Raw genomic sequence first — 22,305 nt, forward strand, 5'->3', positions numbered from 1 at the left:
GTAAGTAAGGTATTCTAACCAAAATCCCTAGGAGAAGTCATAACAGTGTTATACTTGATTAGAAATCTGTGAGGATCAGAATCTTAAAAATACGATCAGTATCTGTGGTGAGAACTTGGATTGCTTAATAAGAATTTGTTAGACAACTAGATACTTTAATTAACAAATGACAATATACAAAATAAAAAATACCCTAATCCCTGACTCAGAAAATTTGGTTGATCATTAAAATGCACTATGGAAATTTAAGACATGGGTGTGAGAGGAGGACAGTATCCATAAAGTATATTTTTTCTTCTCTTTTTCTTACTCTAGAAAACACACATGAATTCTAGGCCTAATTGATCATGCTAATAATATTGAATAAAACAAACTGGACCCCGGCCTCATTCATTCTTAGTGGAGTCCCAGGACTGGAAGATATACACATGTGAATTTCCTTCCCATTCTGCTCCATGTATATGGTGGCCATGGTAGGGAATTGTGGGCTGCTCTACCTCATCCACTATGAGGATACATTGCACAGACCCATGTATTACTTTTTAGCCTTGCTTTCCCTAACTGATATTGCCATGTGCTCTAGTACAATTCCTAAAGCTCTCTGCATCTTCTGGTTTCATCTCAAGGAAATCAGCTTTGGTGAATGTCTGGTCCAGATGTTCTTCATCCACACCTTCACAGGAATGGATTCTGGGGTGCTCATGCTTATGGCCCTAGACCGTTATGTGGCTATCTGCTACCCACTGCATTATTCTACTATCCTCACCAATCCTGTCATTGCAAAAGTCGGACTTGCTACTTTCCTGAGAGCAGTGTTGCTCATCATTCCCTTCACTGTCCTCACCAAGAAACTGCCCTACTGCAGAGGGAATATAATCCCCCACACTTACTGTGACCACATGTCTGTAGCCAAATTATCCTGTGGCAATGTCAAGGTCAATGCCATCTATGGTCTGACGGTTGCCCTCCTGATTGGGGGCTTTGACATCCTTTGCATCACAGTCTCCTACACCATGATCATCCGGGCAGTGCTCAGCCTCTCTTCAGCAGATGCTCGACAGAAGGCCTTCAGCACCTGCACTGCCCACATCTGTACAATTGTTTTCTCCTACAGTCTAGCCTTTTTCTCCTTCTTTTCCCACCGCTTTGGGGGCCACACAATCCCTCCATCTTGCCACATCATTGTGGCCAATATTTATCTGCTCTTGCCTCCCACTATGAACCCTATTGTGTATGGGGTGAAAACCAAACAGATACGAGACTGTGTCATAAGGATTCTTTCAGGTTCTAAGGACATCAAACCCCAAGGTGTATGAAGAAGACATTAAAAAAAAAAAAAAAAGGACATTTCCATTACAGAAAGGGGATTGTGTTTATGCAAGAGGTGTAAAATATTTCAGGAAACACTATTTTGGCATGAGTGATGCATTTCTAAATGCATGTCTTGAGAATCTCAACAGGCCTGCCAACCAATATTTCTATGAATTGTTTTCCTTCTCAGTCCTGTGAGAAGGAATATATATCTTTGAACAAACCCTAATTAGCCCACTTTCCCTAAAAAATAAAGTGAGAGTTTCCTGTTTCCAAATAGCTATTATAATTCCTACATTGAGAGCCAGTTGTTTCTTTCCTCTGGAAAATATGTGCTATATACTTTTAATCACTACTAAAATATGCTTTTTCAATGACTTCTTCCTAAAAGAGAAGCTATAAATTATTTTATGCATGAAGTCTTTAATGTAATGACTTTTAAGTCTCTGGGTATCTGAGAGAATTTGGCTGAATAGGTGTCTCCTAGCCATGATACACCCATGTTTTCACTACTGACTAATCTGATATCCAGTCTATTTCAAGAGGACCTTTGAATGCAGACAATCTGGGGGTTCAGGTAGGTAGATCTCTTAACATAATGTAGCACACAGTATAATGTTTTATAAGCAGTATGAGAGGGGATCAAAATCAGCTTGTTTCCTCTTATCTGCAATTGTGAATCTAATAAATAAAATTAAATATCTCTTTCTAATATTTAAAATTATTTTAAATTAAAGAATACATGAAAGACTGGAGGAAATAGTATCTTTATATTAATGTCTAACGACTGAAGCCAATTTTGTAAGGAATATCAAATAAATTAATTAAATTGTTATTCTTCTATTGTTCTATCCAACCTAAAAGATAGCTTTGTCCAGTTTAAACTACACCAAATTGCATTTAGTTATTTAATTCATAATTCTTTACAATCTCACATTTTAAAATTTTACAAAACAACACCATCCTCTAATATATATAACCACCTTCCACTTTTTACACTAGTTCTCTGTTCACCTTGACGTCAAAACTTCTAGACTAAGTGTTGGTTCATAAACTGACTTTTGTACATAGAGTGTAAGCAGAAAGAGAAGAGAGAATCAGTACACTCTGGTCTGGTAAGTGACAGTTTTAATAAGCAAGGAAACATACATACAAGACAGGTAGATGCAAGATAAAAAGCTCTTTGCACCAGCCTGCCAGAATCTTAAGAGTTTACATAGAGGTCTTAACTGAGTTCAGTCACACATATCATCCAGATGGTCTCAGCAGCATATTATTCTATAATAAGATCATATCCTTAAGGTAGATTGCAGTGTGAGGAAGATAAGTGGGATGCACAGTCCAAGGACAGGGGAGAGCATGAAGAGCCTACAATTGCTTGGGTCCAGTGCTCAGGTCAACCTAGGGTCATGCCCTCTTGAGGACCTATTTGAAGTCAAGTTGTCATCATCTTTCTCTTTACTTTCTCAACTTGAAATCGTCCTCCCCCAATGGGTCTTTTTGTCATCACATCCATCACATGAATTTGCTTTTGTCCATTTCACCAGTGGCTTCCATGTTAACAGATTAAATAGGCCTATTTCTTGGCTCATATAATTCTCTCAGGAATAGCAAATCCCGTTCTGTATCCCTGATAACTTGAAAAATTTTCATTATTTTACTTCAGAAGCATTACACATTTTATGATTTTCATCACTTCTGCTGAATAGGAAGACAGACAAATGGTCAAGAAGTATGAAAAGATGCTCAACATCACTAATCATTGGAGAATGCAAATGAAAACCACAATGAGATATCATTTCTCATCTTGATAGGATAGCAACCATAAGATCAGTTAAACAAAGAGTTTTTGGTGAGGATGTAGAAAACTTAGAACCCATGTCCACTACCAGTGGGAAGGAAAAAATGTGTAGCCACTATGAAAAATAGCATCGAGTTTCCTCAAGAAATTAAAAATAGAATTACCATCTAATCCAGAAATCCCATATCTGAGTGTTTACCTAAAAGAGCTGAAAATAAGATCTCAATGGCATATATGTACTCTCAGGTTTATTGCAGCACTATTCACAATATCCAAAATATAGAAGTAACCTAAAGGTCCATGGATGGATAGATAAAGAAATATAGTATATACACACAAGGCAATATTATTCAGGTATAAAAAAAGTAAACTGTCATATGCTACATTATGGATAGCCCTTGAGGATATTATGCATAGTGAAATAAGTCAGTCACACAAGAACAAATGTTGTTATGATCCCATTTAAATGAGGTATTTTAATGTACTTAGGCTCATAGAAGTAGAAGATGGAATGGTAATTCCCTTTAGATATTATAATAATATGTGTATTATTTTTAACAAAACTATACATTGCCAATTAAATTTTTTCTAAAATATCCAACTAAATGAAGGGACATACAATATTCATGGATGAAGAGATATGAGTTATCCCCCCCATTGGCACACAGGTGTGTTGCAATTCTTACAAAAATCCTGGCAAATTTTTTTTTTGATATAGACAAAATTATTCTAAAATTTATTTAGAACATCAAAGGAATGACAATAGCTGAAACATTTGAAAACACATACTGAAATGAGCAAGGAGTCTTTGCAATATCTAGACTTACATAGCTCCAATAATCAAGACTGTGGTATTGGTAGAGGACAGGTACATAGAACAATGGAAAAGAAATGAAAACCTAGGAATAAACCCCCACATAGATGTCCAAATTATTTTTGACACACAAACAAAAGAAATTCAATAAAGGAAACGCAGCCTTTCAACGAAGTCTGCTGGAAGAGTTGGATGTTGATAGGCAAAACTAAGAACACTGTAGACCTAAATCAAGATGGTTGATTGTACCTTACACACAAATGAACTCAAAAGAATCGAAAGTGGAAATGTAGTGATCCAAAGGGACACATGCACCCGAATGTTTATAGCAGCAATGTCCACAATAGCCAAACTATGGAAAGAACCTAGATGTCCATCAACAGATGAATGGATCAAGAAGATGTGGTATATATACACAATGGAGTACTATGCAGCCATCAAAAGAAATGAAATCTTGCCATTTGCAACAACATGGATGGAACTAGAGCGTATCATGCTTAGCGAAATAAGTCAAGCAGAGAAAGACAACTATCATATGATCTCCCTGATATGAGGAAGTGGTGATGCAACATGGAGGCTTAAGTGGGTAGAAGAAGAATAAATGAAACAAGATGGGATTGGGAGGGAGACAAACCATAAATGACTCTTAATCTCACAAAACAAACTGAGGGTTGCCGGGGGGAGGGGGTTTGGGAGAAGGGGGTGGGATTATGGACATTGGGGAGGGTATGTGATTTAGTGAGTGCTGTGAAGTGTGTAAACCTGGTGATTCACAGACCTGTACCCCTGGGGATAAAAATATATGTTTATAAAAAATAAAAAATTTAAAAAAAAAAAAAAAAAAAAGAATCGAAAGTGAAGGTAGATGAAAATTTGAAGCTGTAAAACATTTCAAAAAGCAATGGGATAAGTCTTCAAGATCCAGAATTAAGCAGAGTTCTTAGACTTGATGCCAAAGCATAATGCAAAAAGAAAAAAAAAAAGTGAAAATTATACTGTATCAATTTTTAAAAATTTTTTTCTGCTAAACACCTTATTAAGAGGATGAAAAGACAAGATACAGAATGGGAAAAATAATTTCAAGACCTAACCAACACACATATACAATTACTCACACATAAACACACACAAACACACACATACTCTCAAAGGTAAAAAAATCTAATTTGAAAATAGATAAAAATATAAGCAGACATGTCATTGATAAAGACATAGAAATGGCTAATAGAAAACATAAAAAAATACTATATGATATCCCTCATATGTGGAATTTAAGAATCAAAAGAGATGAACATAGCAAAAGTGAAGGGAAATTAAGGTAAAAAACAGAGGGTGGCAAACTATAAGAGATCCTCAACTATAGGGAACAAACTGTAGGTTGTTGCAGGGGAGGTGAGTGGAGGATGGGGTAACTGGGTGATGGTCATCAAGGAGTGCATTTGATGTAATTAGCACTGCATATTATATGCAACTGATGAATCACTAAATTCTACTATTGAAACTAATAATACACAATATGTTTACTATTTTAATTTAAATATATTTTTAAAAAACATTCAGCATCATTAGCCATACACAAATAAAAATTAAAACTGAGATAGAATGTCACTAAAAAACCATGACACAGGATAAAATAAAACCTACTAACAACATGAGATTCTGGCAAGAATATGGAGAAATTAAATCATTAATACATTACTGGTAGGACTATAAAATGGGATAGCCACTCTGGAAAATATTTTGGCAGTTGCTTAAAAAAACAGTACTGCAATTATCATGCAATTTAGCAGTTACACTTCTGGGCATTTCATCCAGAGAAATACTTGTGTTCACACAAAAACCAGTGAATTGTGAGTGACGTAAGTGAAAATGGCAAAATAACAATATTAAGAAGTTTGTCCCTAATAAAAGCAATGGATAAACTAAAAACAAAATAAAACAGACAAAAGCACAGTCAAAAACAATTTTCTTACCTTCCTGATACTAATTAAAAGTTGGCAGCAATTAGGAGAATGCTAAATCAGAAAAAAATATAGTTGAGCTACTGTATAAAACAGTATGAAGTTTCCTCAAAAATTAGAAACAAAAATTCCATATGATCCAATAATTCCATTTGTGGGTATTTACCCAGTGAAAACAAAAACACTGATTGGAATGCTGTATGCACCCTTCTATTTATTGCAGCATTGTTTTTTTTTAAGATTTTATTTATTTGACAGAGTTCACAAGTAGGCAGAGCCAGGCAGAGAGAGAGAGGGGGAAGCAGGCTTCCTGCTGAGCAGAGAGACTGATGTGGGGCTCGATCCCAGGACCCTGAGATCATGACCTGAGCTGAAGGCAGAGGCTTAACCCATCCAGGTGCCCCAATATTGCAGCATTATTTATGGCGCCAAACTATGGAAACAACCTAACTCTCAATTGACGGATAAATGGATATGGAAAATGTGGTGTGTTTGGGTGTGTGTGTGTGTGTATACACACATGAAAATATGCAGCCATAAAAAAGGATGAGATTGTGCCATTTGAGACAATATGGTTGGATTTAGAGGGAATTATTCTAAGTGAAATAAGTTAGATTGAGAAAAACGAATACATATGACTTCATTTAAGTGTGGAATTTTAGAAAAACAAAACAAAGAATTAACAAACAAAGAATTAACAAGCAGAATCAGACGCATACAGAAAACAAACTGATAGTTACCAGAGGGCAAGAAGGTGGCAGATGGGCTAAATGGGTGAAGGAGGGTGGGAGATATAGGCTTAAAGTTATTGAATGAAGAAGTTATGGGAATAAATGGTACAACATAAGGAATGCAGTTTATATACACTGCATATAAACTCTACTTCAATTACATATTTTTCATTAAGATCTGGGGCGCTTGGGTGGGTCCATGGTTGTGTGTCTGTCTCTTGATCTCAGCTTATCTCACGGTCGTGAGTTAAAGTCCCATGTTGGGCAAACAAACAAACAAACCAAGATCTTAGTGTGTGTAAGCATAGGTGTAGAAGCACAAGGTATTAGCCCTATTGTTAACTCAATGAACCTGCACTGAGTATGTGTCTTTCAAGTAACATCTCCATTGGTTGAGGTATGTTTCATAAACTTACGTGTAGAAGCCTGTGCGAACAGATGTATGCTAAACTCATTAAAACTGTACTGCCTGCACCCCAGTGTTCATAGCAGCAATGTCCACAATTGCCAAACTGTGGAAAGAGCTGAGATGTCCTTCAGCAGATGAATGTATAAAGAAGATGTGGTTCATATATATAAAGGAATATTACTCAGCCTTCAGAAAGGATGAATATCTACCATTTACATTGACATGGATGGAACTGCTAAGTGAAATAGTCGATCAGAGAAAGACAATTATCATACAGTTTCACTCATATGTAGACCATAAGAAATAGCTCAGAGGATCATATGGGAAAGCAGCAAAAAAAAAAAAAAAAAAAAAAAAAAGGGAAGAAAGCAGAGTGAGCCAAAGTATAGAGACTCTTGACTACAGGAAACAAACTGAAGGTTGTAGAAAGGGAGGTGGATACAGGGATAGTGTAACTAACTGGGTGATGGGCATTGAGGAGGAACTCTGATATGATGAGAACTGGGTGTTATACATAACTATTGAATCATTGAACACTAAACCAAAAACTAATGATACTGTATGTTGGCTACTTGAATTTAAAATTAAAAAGGAGGGGGGGAGGATGTTTTATTCTAAAAGCAAAAAGCAAAAACTGCACTGCACGGGGCACCTGGGTAGGTCGGTTAGCATCTGCCTTTGCCTCAGGTCATGATCCCAAGGTCCTGGGATCCAGTCCCCTTTTGGGGTATTCTGCTCAGGGGGGAGCCTACTATTCCCTCTCCCTCTGATGCCTGACTTTGTCCACTGCTCGTGCTCTTGCTCACTCTCATTCTCTCTCCAATGAATAAATTTTTAAAAATCTTAAGAAAGAAAAATAACCCTGCACAAAACAGTTAAATAAAGCAAAACAAAGAAAAGCAAGCAAAAGAAAACAAAACAAATAACCCCAGCTGAATCTCAGCAAGAGAACTTTGTAACTTTTAAAAAATTGTCATAAAAGTCAATTACTATGAAATTCACCATTTTATTTATTTATTTATTTAAATTTATTTAGTTATTTTCAGCATAACAGTATTCATTATTTTTTCACCACACCCAGTGCTCCATGCAATCCAGCCCTCTATAATACCCACCACCTGGTACCCCAACCTCCCATCCCCCCACCACTTTAAACCCCTCAGATTGTTTTTCAGGGTCCATAGTCTCTCATGATTCACCTCCCCTTCCAATTTCCCCCAACTCCCTTCTCCTAACTCCCCATGTCCTCCATGCTATTTGTTATGCTCCACAAATAAGTGAAACCATATGATAATTGACTCTTTCTGCTTGACTTATTTCACTCAGCATAATCTCTTCGAGTCCTGTCCATGTTGCTACAAAAGTTGGGTATTCATCCTTTCTGATGAAGGCATAATTCTCCATAATGTATATGGACCACATTTTCCTTATCCATTCGTCCGTTGAAGGGCATCTTGGTTCTTTCCACAGTTTGGTGACCGTGGCCATTGCTGCTATAAACATTGGGGTACAGATGGCCCTCCTTTTCACTACATCTGTATCTTTGGGGTAAGTACCCAGGAGTGCAATGGCAGGGTTAGAGGGAAGTTCTATTTTTAATTTCTTGACGAATCTCCACACTGTTCTCCAAAGAGGCTGTACCAACTTGCATTCCCACCAACAGTGGAAGAGGGTTCCCCTTTCTCCACATCCCCTCCAACATATGTTGTGTCCTGTCTTGTTAATTTTGGCCATTTTAACTGGTGTAAGGTGATATATCAATGTGGTTTTAATTTGAATCTCCCTGAGGGCTAGTGATGATGAACATTTTTTAATGTGCCTGATAGCCATTTGTATGTCTTCATTGGAGAAGTGTCTGTTCATATCTTCTGCCCATTTTTTGATAGGATTGTCTGTTTTGTGTGCATTGAGTTTGAGGAGTTCATTATAGATCCTGGATATCAACCTTTTGTCTGTATTGCCATTTGCAAATATCTTCTCCCATTCCATGGGTTGCCTCTTTGTTTTCTTGACTGTTTCCTTTGCTGTGCAGAAGCTTTTGATTTTGATGAAGTCCCAAAAGTTTATTTTCGCTTTTGTTTCCTTTGCCTTTGGAGACATATCTTGAAAGAAGTTGCTGTGGCTGATATCGAAGAGATTACTGCATATGTTCTCCTCTTGGATTCTGATGGATTCCTGTCTCACGTTGACGTCTTTTCTCCATTTTGAGTTTATCTTTGTGTACGGTGTAAGAGAATGGTCGAGTTTCATACTTCCACCATTTTAAAAGATTTACTTATATTAGAGAAAGAGAGAGAGAGAACACGAATGTAGGGAGGGGTAGAGGGAGGTAATCTTCAAGCGGACTCCCCACAAAGCACAGAGCCTGTGGCAGGACTTCATCTCAAGAACCATGAGGTCACAACGCATTTGCCCAAACCAACACTCAGATGTTTAAACAACTGAGCCACCCAGGAGCCCCCAGATTTACCATTTTAATGATGTTCAATGTACTATTTAGTGACTTTTAGTACCTTCACAGTACTGTGCAATCATCACCACTCTGTAATTCCAGAATATTTTAGTCATCTCCCCAAAAGACCCAATACATTTTAAGCAGTCACATCCTTCACCCTGTCCATGGAAGCCAAGAATTTACTTTATATTCTATGGATTTGCTTTTTCTTAATATTTCATATAAATGGAATAACACAATATGTAGCTATCTGCCTCTGAGTTGTTTTCAAAGTTCATCTTTTTAAATATCTTATTTATATTCACTACCCTGACTTGGAGATGACTAAGTGCTCAGTGATGTTATTAAATTAGAGACATTAGAAAATAAGTGAATGAAAGAAGAAATGGATGGATATGTGAGGGACTAAAACATTCTATATAAGTGCTTTTACCATGTGCCCTTCAAGGAATACTCACATGGAAAGGAAACTCAACAATACTAAAATCACTCACTTCTACTAAAAATATGTTCAATTCCTCTCCATTAAGTATGTCCTCACACATGTGCATGAACGTGCACACACACACACACACACACGTGCACACACACACACACGTGCATATGAAATAATTCAGTTAAGTATCATCATCTAGCAGTAAGACTGGAAAGCTTCCACTCTTCCTCCTCCCTTAAAGGTTAGCTTGATTGTTACACAAGCGTTTGTGTCTCTAATTTTTGTACTATCCCTTCAGGATATATAGGACATTTTTCTTAAACACCCAGTACACTAGTACAGGTATCATGGGACTTAGAAATTGAGGGTTGTGCATGTACATATAGCCTATGCTTTTGAACTAAGATCCTGAACACTGGACCAGATCGCATTCAGCTCACTGTCTGCTATCCAGAAACTAAGGTATTAAAGGAACACAAAAGGGACACTAGAGACAGGATTTTTTCTTTTCTTTTCTTTCTTCCTTTCTTTCTTTTTTTTAGACATAAAGATAAAGTAGAGGCTTTGAATGTGTATGAATTGTTTATGGCAGTCTCAGAAATACAGACTTGAGTCCATTCACCATGTTTGAAGACAGGAGTGTTGTGGGAGGCTTGGAGGATACAAAATGCTTGTTTCCCCAATTCTCAGATAGCGGTTCAGTGTAACTTTCCATCATGATTACGAGTATCTGTGTCATTTCCCTAACAAAGTGGGAATCACTGGTTCTGTTGTACTGGAAGTCAGGTATGAATCATGCCCAGGACAAGAAGAAAAGGGGGAGAACTAGGTGAATAGTTCTCAGTCATGGCCAGAACACTCTTGATTCTTACTTGCCCTACCCTTGTTCTCAGAAAGAGAGCCCAATTTTTCTTGGTTCATTTCTAGAGACATTTAGTTAAGACTGTATTTCATCCATTTTAGAGAACAGCCCTTGCCTGGAGGGACTCACTGCTATATAAGAGAAGACAGTGGGTTTCAGAGATTTAGGACAGTCTAAGGGAAAACAGGCTTGTTTTATGGGGTTCGGAAATGACTATAGACAAAAGATGATATCAAAGTTGTGCTTTACAAATAACACACATGGATTAATGTTACTACTCCAAAATACCTGTCTACACCCATGGCATAACATTAGTTAATTTTCTTTGCTAGAACAATTCAGTTATGATGTATTAAAATCATTTTAAATCTGTTTTGGAAATTTCCTTAAATATTTTCTGGTTAGTACTATATTACCTGTGTATAAGCATGGGCCTCAGAGAGTTTTGCAAATATATCAAAGATGGGACCTGAAATTATTGTGTAACATGAAAGTCAGTTTTAGTAGTTAAAGACATGTCTCCCCTGAAGCAAATAATACATTATATGTTAATAAAAAAGACATACCTATAAAAAGAAAGCACAAGAGATACATGTAGGATATTTATTTCATATTTAAGAATTATATTCTCTAGAAAAGAGCACAAAGAATCTCAGAAATACATTTTTTAAAAATTATGCAAATCCATATTTTTCCACAATCTCCATCGGTTGTACAGATACATAAATACCTGACTATTTTAACATTTTAAGGAGAACTGAGTGGTGATATTATCTTTTAGCAACTTATAACAATTTATTGTATAATAGTCAAATATTCATCAAAAGAATTTCAGTATCTATTTTATTTTATTGGAAAACATATATAGATGGAGAAACAGATATGCACTTATATAGATATATGTGATTTTTATAGTTTTTAAAAAATTTCCATTCATGATATATGTGAAATTCATAAAAAAATATTGTATTCAAACATAAAGCACACACTTACAAGCGTGACAGAAGGAAACTTGATGGTATAATTGTTCTTCATGGAAACACAACTCTTACTTTACAAAAGCCATAGTGTTCCTTTTTTAAAATACAAACTCTAATGGTTTTGTTAGCTTTGTATTACCAGTTGAAGGCCACACCAATGATTCTAAAATAAGAAACTAAGCAGCAACTGATAAGCTGTGATATAACTTAAGTGTCTGTCTGTCTGTTTGTTTGTTTGTTTTTAAGGGTCTCATTTTAAAACTTCTGTGTATCAAAAAGTAAGTCAGAGAATTATTTCAGCACTGTGTAATGTTTTGATTGTGGAGAAACTTTGCCAAAACTTGAAATGAAACAATTTTCACTGCTGTGTCAGGCTTTCTTTTATTTTTCTCAAAAGTGATCTTGATCCAGTCTTCTCTTGCCTTTGTTTCTGCATTATCTGAAAGTAATGTTTTCATCAATTTAAATATCACAATATATATTTAAGTAGGAAAAAATAATAAGATTATTATAATAGATTAGGACATAATTTGTTTTATTTAAACATCCATTCATGATAAAACACATAGTAAAAACTAAATTTAGAAAGAAATTTTCTTAACTTGGAAAGGTAATGCACAAAAAATGTACAGCCAATTTTCTACTTAATGATGAAATATTAAAATCTTTCTCCCTGAGAATGATGGTAAGACAAAGATGTCAACTGTTCCCACTTCTATCCAACATTGTACTAGAGGTGTGAACAGTGGAATAAAATTTAAAAAGGGGAATAAGGCATTAATTTTGGAATAATTTAAAAGAAATGACACCAGAATCCCAACCCAGCAGCACATAGAGGCTGCTGCAAAAGCAGTTTTTGGATGGAAACTTGTAACAATAAATGCAGATATTAAGAAATAGATCTCAGAAACAACTTCACTTTATACCTCAAAGACAACTATGACCAAAAGAAAACAGAAGGAAGGAAATCACAATGACAAAGTGGAGATAAATAAAATGGAGGTAAATAAAAACAATAGAAAAGCTCGATGAAAGTGAGACCCAGTTTTTTGAGAAGGTGAGCAAAGCTGGCAAACCTTTATTTTTTTAAATTACATTTATTTATTTTCAGCATAACAGTATTCATTATTTTTTTTTTTACCACACCCAGTGCTCCATGCAATCCAACCCTCTGTAATACCCACCACCTGGTACCCCAACCTCCCACCCCCCACCACTTCAAACCCCTCAGATTGTTTTTCAGAGTCCATAGTCTCTCATGGTTCACCTCCCCTTCCAATTTCCCCCAACTCCCTTCTCCTCTCTAACTCCCCATGTCCTCCATGCTATTTGTTATGCTCCACAAATAAGTGAAACTATATGATAATTGACTCTTTCTGCTTGACTTATTTCACTCAGCGTAATCTCTTCGAGTCCTGTCCATGTTGCTACAAAAGTTGGGTATTCATCCTTTAAGATGGAGGCATAATACTCCAAAATTGGCAAACCTTTAGCTAAACTTACTAAGAAAAAAAGTAAAAGGACGCAAATAAACAAAACCAGAAATGAAAGAGGAGATATTACAGTTGATACCATGGAAATACATAGGCTTGTTAGAGACTACTATGAAAACCATATGCCAACAAATAACCTAGGATAATATACTGTATATTATTACAAAAAGTAATATTTCGGTCATTCCAATTTTTTCCCTCAAATTTATATTTTGGGAACTGTGTACAGAATATATAAAGAATGCTTAGAACACAATCATAAAAACATAAACCAATTAAAAACTGGGCAAAGGATATTAATAGACCTTTCTCCAAATAAGATATAAATAAGCCAATAAACACATGAAGAGATGGTCAACATCATTAGTCCTTTAGGGCATGTAAAACAAAACCATAATGAGATACCACTTCACATCCACTAGAATTGTTATAATAAAAAAGGTAATAGTCTTGTTGACAAGAATATGGAAAAACTGGAACCCTCAGACACTGATAGAGAGAATGTAAAATGGTTAAAAGGAGAAGGGAGTTGAGGGAAATTGGAGGGGAGATGAACCATGAGAGACTATGGACTCTGAAAAACAATCTGAGGGTTTTGAAGGGGTGGGCGGAGAGGTTGGGTGAGCCTGGTGGTGGGTATTATGCAGGGCATGTATTGTATTGAGCACTGGGTGTGGTGCATAAACAATGAATTCTGGTACATTGAAAAGAAATTAAAAAAAAATACTCTTTTGTTCTCTGGGATGACTTTTCTGTATGCTGAATAAGTCATCTTTACATGGATGCTTCAAATGCATCTCCTGTTTGTTGTGACCTAATCTGAATACATTCTCTTCCCCTGTAACCTGGTCTTTCTCCATTCTTCCTTAAAAATGTGAATAGCATCACATGCCATCCTACTGCATATACCAGAAACTTAGAAATGTTGTTTGTTCAGATGAATGTGAAGCCTTAAGGCACCTAGTAGAGAAAATAAACAGTAATTTCTTTGACATCAGTCATAGCAACATTTTTCTAGATATGTCTTCTAAAGGAAGGGAAACCAAAGGAAAAATCAACTGTAATAATCCAAAATAAGAACCTCTGCAGAGTAAAACAACAAATCAAAACAACAAATCAAAAGGGCAAACTACTGAATAGGAGAATATCTTTGCAAAGGTATGCCAAATAATGAGTTAAAATCCATATTATTTAAATAACTTATATAACTCAACACCAAAAAAAAAAAAAAAAAAAAACCCACCAAATAAGCCAATTAAAAAATGGACAGAGGACCTGAAAAGACATTTTGGAAAGGAGACATGAAGATATCCAACAGGCACATGAAAAGATGCTTAACATCACTAATGAGGGAAATTCAAATTAAAACCATGAGATATACCTATGAGAATGGCTAGAATTAAAAAAAAGTAAGAAATAACAAGTATTGGGGAGAATGTGAAGAAAAAGGAATACTCGTGCCTTATAGGTGGGAATGCAAATTAGTATAGCCACTGTGGCAAACAGTATGGAGCTTCCTCAAAGAATTAAAAATAGGAATACCATGTGATCCAATAATTCTGTTACTGGATAGTCATGCAAAGAAAATGAAAACATGACCTAAAAGATATATATATCCCTATATTTATTGCAGCATTATTTATAATAGCCAAGATAAGGAAGTAACCTAAGTATCCATCATTATTGACAAATGAATAAAAAAGTAAAGAAGATGTGATATTGATACATATATTATCTTACTCCATCCTATTATATATAGTGGTATATATATATAAAATGGAATATTACTCAGCCATAAAGAAGAAGGAGATTTGCATTTGTGACAACATGAATGACCTAGAGGGTGTTAATCTAAGTGAAATAAATCAGACAAAGAAAAATAAATATCATATGATTTCACTTCTATGTAGAATCTATAAAAACAAAACAGATGAATAGACAGAATCAAACCTATAAATAAAATTAGACCTATAAATAGAGAGGACAAACTGATAGTTGCCAGAGGGGAGGGGAGTAAGGGGTTGTAAGGGTGAAATAGATAAAGAGGAGTGGGAGTTATAGGACTCCAGTTATGGAATGAGTAAGTGATGGGGATAGAAGGTACAGCTTAAGGAACAGAGTCAAAGGTAACGTAGTAGCATTTTACAGTGACACAAAGCAGCTACACTTGTTGTGAGCATAGCATAATGTATAGACTTGTTGAATCTATACAACCTGTTGTATAGCTGAAACTAGTGTATACCTGAAACTAGTGTAACATTTTCTATAAACTCTACTTAAAGAGGAAGAAAAAATTTTAAAGAAAAAAATTTTATTCTTTGGTCATAGAAATAATCAATTTTGCCTCCACCACAGCTTCTTAATCTATTCATTTTTCTTCATCCTCACTGCCCTCATCCTAGTTCAACACCCAGTCATTACTCCTTTGTGTTACTGCTATTCACCTGATCTACTTATATTTATTCTTGCCACTTGTAATCTGGTCTTGTCATTGCTGCAAGGTCTTAATTCTCCTTAAAAACTTCAGTGGTCCCTTGTGATTTTAGCATAAATTTGCTTATAAATCTCTGGCCTCTATTGTTTGATCAACAGCTCTATATCACATCATATCTCATTTTCTAGTACAGTTTAGGGCTTCAGCCATATTTATCCTTTTCTATTATCTTGAATTTAACATGATCCTCTCATTTCAGAATCTTAAAGTTCTTGGAATCCTTTCCCTTCCTCTCATCCCCATCAATCAAACAAACACCCTAGTTAAGACCTATTCTAAGTATCCTCAGTACAAACTGGTGTTTCTTCTGTAATCCTTCTCTAATACTAAAGCTGACTTAATTCTCATTAATATGCTATCATATCTCCGTGTGCTTTGCGTTAAAGCACTTCTCCCAGTCTATAGGTATATATATGTTAGATTCTTTATTTAATGTTTTATCCACCTGTCCAAATTAGACCACAGTTTCCATGTGAAAATGGACCATAACAGTTCCTTGATCATTCTATACCTACCATGTTTTGTAAACATACTAGAAGCACTAATATCTATCATCTATCCATATATATACATATATATAGCGAATAAATTTGCCTCTAAACATTTTTAAGCATGACATCATAACCGCAGAATTTAGAATCCCTTGAAATGTTGTAGTCAAGAACAATTCAAAGACTAATAAAGTTGCCCACTTTTTATAGGGCCATTTTGGTTTCATAAATGAATGTATTTTTCTGTTTACATATAATTTCAGGTATTATTGATAGGAAACATATCTTTGAATTAATCTCCTCCCCAACTTATTGGGATTTAATATCTTAGGATTTCTCCTCTCTCTATGGGCTACTCTCTCTTCATGTTTCCAAGGGAAGTCTATTATCCTTAGATCACTGAGTTGTTTACTACTTCCTATAAATTCCAGAGCTCATAATTTTTATGCCATCTGTCATCTGAGAACATACCCTCAGCTCATGTGTAAAGTCCCTTTCTCAGTGTTGTGTCTTTTTTTCCAGATAGAAAACCCCTGCCATTGCCACGACCTCAGACTGTGAGTCTCTGCTCATAACCACAGTTAAGTACTGAAACCTTGGCCTCATCACATTGATTAATCCCAGAGTATCCAATGGCATCCTTAACCTTTTCTTATGTTGTCTTGGAAATATCCTGCATAAGGGATGCACTCTTTCCCCTGTCCTGGCAGGAAATAGAGGCTTGGAGAAACTTTTCAAGGGCGTTAGGGCTAAAGTTAGGGAATATAGATTATCTACTGCTATAGAAGTGACTTCATCTATAAAACAGCTACCAGATTAACTTCAGGGGGAGTATATTAACTATTTTCCATAGCAGGATCACATGCCATGTCCTGCTAATCTCTAACTGCTAAATATATATATATATATATATATATATATATATATATATATATATATATTTAAAACACAATTTCCTTTCTGGGGACTCAAATCTGCTCCTTCTCTTAATTGGTTTGCACTACTATCAGTCAGGGGAAAACATCAAAGATACAAGGCTGTGTCTTTAATAGGAAGATGTGTAATTATAAATGAGTATTTGGCAAAAGTACCAGGCTTCCTACAGTCCAGTGGGTCACACACTTCCAAGCTCTCAAGATGGAGCTAGGAAGCTGAAATCCTTAGAATTTTGACCATAAAGTCCTAAGTCAAATCAACTTCATCTCCAAGCTTTTTTGTGTCTGTTTTGTCACAATTTGCTATGAATACATTTAGATGACTTTAGGGTTCATCAAATTACATTACCATTAAAGAAGGATGATTTGCCCCATGTTTAGGCAGAGCATGTCTATCTAAACATAAAGGTAGCAAGACATTTCTGGGAAAAAAAATGCATCTAGTTGTGAATACATATCTTCTTTTGTTGGTGATAATGCAAGGTAATTTTAATTTCTTTCAGGTCTGTTTTTCTACATTCAAAAGCAATTATATCAAAAAATAAATAAAATTAACTATATCAAGAATAAATCCAAAATTGTCTTATCTGCTGTAAAGGAATTTAAACTTTATTTGAAAGAAAGTGTGAGGGAATGGATTAGTGTAGGAAACAGAATACCAGTTTTATGATGATCAGATTGCTGATAAAAGGAAAGAAGCACAGAAAAAGGCAAATAAATTTGACCAGGTAAGGCTGAAGAAGCAGAGGTCCAGGGAAGGGCTACCTGAGTGAAATTAAGGGCAGGAAGCAATAGGACAAGGAAGCAGTTGTTTACCAATAGGAAAGGATTGTTACTTTCAGGCTCAGCTACTTGGTTCCTGAACAGATGTTCATTAAGTAAAATCAAAACCATCATGTTACCTGTGTCTAAATCCTTTATTTATATCACTTTGTAGATTCTCTAAGACTGAATTAGAAAAAAAAAAGTTTTTTTTTTTTTTTTAGATTTTATTTATTTATTTGAGAGAGAAAGAGAAAGAGAGAAAATGAGCATGGGAGAGGGACAGGAAGAGAGAGAGGGAGAGAGAAGCAGACTCCCTGCTGAGCAGGAAGCCCTATGTGGGGCTGGTTCCCAGGATTCAGAGATCATGACCTGAGCCCAAAATAGACACTTAAATGACTGAACCACCCCATACCTCTAGGGAAGAAAACTATTATTTTCTCCATGATATGACTCCTGAAATTGACAAATTCAGTCATGAACACTTCACTACTAAAGCTATTCTTCTGAGACATTCTCAGCAGTCCATAAAAATGGGATGTAGAAAAGAAAGTAATTCCTCTTGTAATAGGCCCACACTTATGTTTGCAAACTTCTAAGTCTACAATGTAAAATTTTTGGAAGCTATATACAACATTAGTGGACATCTATAGCAACAGGGAATGGTGTAGTTATAAAATTTAATCTCATAATTCTGCGTTTAAAAAAATTCTTGGCTGTTAGTTAATAAAAATTTGAAGCAAGATTGAGACAAATATGAAGAGAACCCACACATCTATTTGATTCCACAAAATTTCTGAAGAAATGATGGAAGTTAAAATAACAACAACAAACAACAACAACAACAACAAAAACAATTGTGTTCATGTGATGGTCCCAAATTGAGTTGGCATGGAAAATACAAAGAGAGATTTGAGATGCATGCTGAGTGCCCCCGGAAGAGACAGCAGTGACAATTGCTCCTTTGAAGTTTAACTTCAGTAGAAGCCAAAGCCCAGAATGCTGTAATTTATCTTAAATTTAAAATAATGAATACTGTTTTCTGAAAATAAATAAATCAATTTAATAAAAAAAATTATCTTAAATTTCTGTAAGGAATGACTTTAGAATTCATTTCCTTACAGCTCCAAACTGTATTCTGAGGAGACCTTATTTAAAATATTGTTCAACATAGGGCATCTGGGCAACTCAGAGGGTTAAACCTCTGCCTCTTGATCTCAAGGTCCTGGGATCCAGCCCCATATTGGGCTCTCTGCTCAGTAGGGAGCCTGCTTACCTCTTTCTCTGCCTGTCTCTCTGCCTACTTGTGATATCTCTCTCTCTGTGTCAAATAAATAAAATCTTAAAAAAATATATATTGTTTGACAATCGTGTGAGGACAGTTAAAAAATAGTGTTGATGATAATTTTTCACAAAATAGCAACTTTGAAAACCATTTACTTTTTCTCTTAGGAAAAGATGTCTGCATCTCTGAAAGGCTCTAATAGCTCCAAATTCCAGGTCTCTGAGTTCATCCTGATGGGATTCCCAGGCATTCATAGCTGGCAACACTGGCTCTCCTTTCCATTGGCAATACTCTACCTCTCTGCAATCGGTGCTAACATCCTCATCCTCATCACCATTTGCCAGGACCCTGCCCTTCAGCAGCCTATGTACTATTTTCTAAGCATTCTGTCTGTGGTGGACATGGGCCTGGCCACCACCATCATGCCCAAGATCTTGGCCATCTTCTGGTTTGATGCCAAGGTCATCAGCCTCCCTGAGTGCTTTGCTCAGATTTATGCCATTCACTGCTTTGTTGGCATGGAGTCTGGTATCTTCCTCTGTATGGCTTTTGACAGATATGTAGCAATTTGTCATCCTCTTCGCTACCCATCAATTGTCACCAATGCCTTAATCTTAAAAGCCACTGTTTTCATGGTACTTAGAAATGGCTTGGTTGTCATTCCAGTGCCTGTGCTTGCAGCCCAGCGTAATTATTGCTCCAGGAATGAGATTGAGCATTGCCTGTGCTCTAACCTTGGGGTCACTAGCCTGGCTTGTGATGACAGGAGGCCAAACAGCATCTGCCAGTTGATTCTCGCATGGATTGGAATGGGGAGTGACCTAGGTCTCATAATATTGTCATACACTTTGATTCTGCGCTCTGTACTTAGACTGAACTCAGCTGAAGCTGCATCCAAAGCTCTGAGCACTTGTAGCTCCCATCTGATCCTTATTCTCTTCTTCTACACAGTTGTTGTTGTGATTTCAGTAACTCACCTGGCAGAACCCAAAGCTCCTTTGATTCCAGTTTTACTCAACGTGCTGCACAACATCATCCCCCCTTCCCTCAACCCTATAGTTTATGCACTTAGGACTAAAGAACTCAGGGCAGGCTTCCAAAGGAAGTTTTGTTTGAGATTAGAAAAGAACACCAGTCTCCAGTGATCTTCTCCATAATGTTACATTATCTTCAGCTTCTTCTAGAATGGATAGTAAAACTTCAAATATGACAGGGAAAGTGAATGCCTTTGAGGTATATTTTTCACAGTTCAAAAGCACGTGAAAACAAAAACAAACATTCCTAGTAGCTCCAAAATATTTATAAGAGATGAATATATGTGGGGAAATGAAGGACTTTCTATTAAACTAATGAAATGGAATAAAAACTAGTGTTTATGAATTATATCTCTTCCCTAAAATAAAAATAAATATAATAATACACATACAACCAAAGTGAGTGGCATGTGAATTACAGATCATGATTGTTCATTCACAGCTGTAATGTAAGGCTAAAGTCTATCTGCCTGGACAAGTGGCTAAGGAAGATGTGGGCAGCATGAGTAGTGGGAAGCAGATCTATATATGGACAAAATTAGAAGCCCAAATTGCTGCACAATGCCAGCCAATTCTCACAAGCTTTCTGCCCAAATCCATATTAATTTGGGCAGAAAGCTCGTGAGAATTGGCCAGAAACCCGCTGTGATCCCCCTGTGGTAGGAGCCTTCAAGGGAGCCACCTGGGCCTGGCCCAGGGTCCCAACTGGCCAAAACCCTGCAAGAAAGAGCTCTAATGCCAGGTGTGTGTGAAGCACAAATCACCTCGGAACACTGGCCACCCCTGTCCTCTACTCAGCCCCCTGGGTACCCTGCCTTGGCACTGGCAGATCTGGCCTGCCATGCCCCTAGGCCCTCCCCTTAAGCCTACATTGGGTTTTCAGGCTGATGTCCCCATAGGCCTGGCCCCCATGCCCTCCAGACTGGGGACACCTGAGCCACATCTCAGGACTCCACCTGCCACCCAAGAGGAAACCACACATTTTGGAGCTGCACAAAACCCTCCAATTAGGAGAAACCTGCATGACACCCTGAGGCGACCCCCCTCATCCTCCCCACCAAATCTGAAGCCTAAGGCTCAGCAAGACCCCCACCCTCAACTCTTCCCCTGGGGAGCTTGCCTCAGGGGAGGGCCTTGGGGGAGCCCCAAGGACCCGACCTGTAATACTGGATGGTGGAACAGAAACCTAGTGAGAAAGCGGTTCAAACACTGGGTGAGTCCACAGCCCAAGCCACCAAAAAATGCTGGCCAATTCTCATGAGCTTTCTGTCCAAATTGATATCAATTTTGATATCAATGTTGAAACCCCGGCAAACTCACTTCCAATGACAGGAGTTTTCAGGGATGCCACCTGGGCCTGGCCCAGAGTCCTGAGTGGTCATGGCCTGAACCCTGCAAGAAAGTGCTCTAAAACCAGGTGCACCTACAGCCTGTAGAGCATTAGAACAGGGGCCACCCCCATTCTCTACTCAGACCCTTGGGGAGCCGCCCACACCACTGGCAGATTGGGTCTGCCATACCTCTATGTCCTAATCTTAACCCTAACCCTAGGTTGGGTTTTCAGGCTTGCATCCCCAGAGGCCTGGACCCCAAGCCCTCCAGAATGGAGACCCCTGAGTCACACCCCAGGACTCTGCCTGCTGCCCAGGGGGAAACCATGCCCTTTGGAGCTGTACAAAACCCTCAGGTGGGGGGAGGAGTCAAGATGGCGGAGAAGTGGCAGGCTGAGACTACTTCAGCTAGCAGGAGATCAGCTAGATAGCTTATCTAAAGATTGCAAACACCTACAAATCCATCAACAGATCGAAGAGAAGAACAGTAATTCTAGAAAGAGAAAATCAACCACTTTCTGAAAGGTAGGACTGGTGGAGAAGTGAATCCAAAGTGACGGGAAGATAGACCCCAGGGGGAGGGGCTGGCTCCCGGCAAGCGGCAGAGCAATGGAGCACAAAATCAAGACTTTTAAAGTCTGTTCCGCTGAGGGACGTCGCTCCAGAGGCTAAACTGGGGTGAAGCCCATGTGGGGTCAGCGTGGCCTCAGGTCCCACAAG

At 37.3% G+C, this 22,305-nt stretch overlaps 1 protein-coding gene and 1 pseudogene across 1 annotated transcript; both read left to right on the forward strand.

The window, feature by feature from the left end:
* The first annotated feature begins 347 nt into the window (after positions 1-347).
* On the forward strand, positions 348-1,316 carry LOC131821517 (olfactory receptor 52N4-like; annotated as a pseudogene).
* Positions 1,317-10,706: 9,390 nt separating this feature from the next.
* Positions 10,707-20,365, forward strand: LOC131821526 (olfactory receptor 56B1-like). The gene is made up of 2 exons (XM_059157683.1): positions 10,707-10,715; positions 19,394-20,365. The coding sequence occupies exons 1-2, from the start codon at positions 10,707-10,709 to the stop codon at positions 20,363-20,365; spliced, it is 981 nt and encodes a 326-aa protein (XP_059013666.1).
* The last annotated feature ends 1,940 nt before the right edge of the window (positions 20,366-22,305 follow it).

The sequence above is a fragment of the Mustela lutreola genome, chromosome 1 (assembly GCF_030435805.1).
Source record: "Mustela lutreola isolate mMusLut2 chromosome 1, mMusLut2.pri, whole genome shotgun sequence".
In the NCBI taxonomy this organism is placed as follows: Eukaryota; Metazoa; Chordata; class Mammalia; order Carnivora; family Mustelidae; genus Mustela; species Mustela lutreola.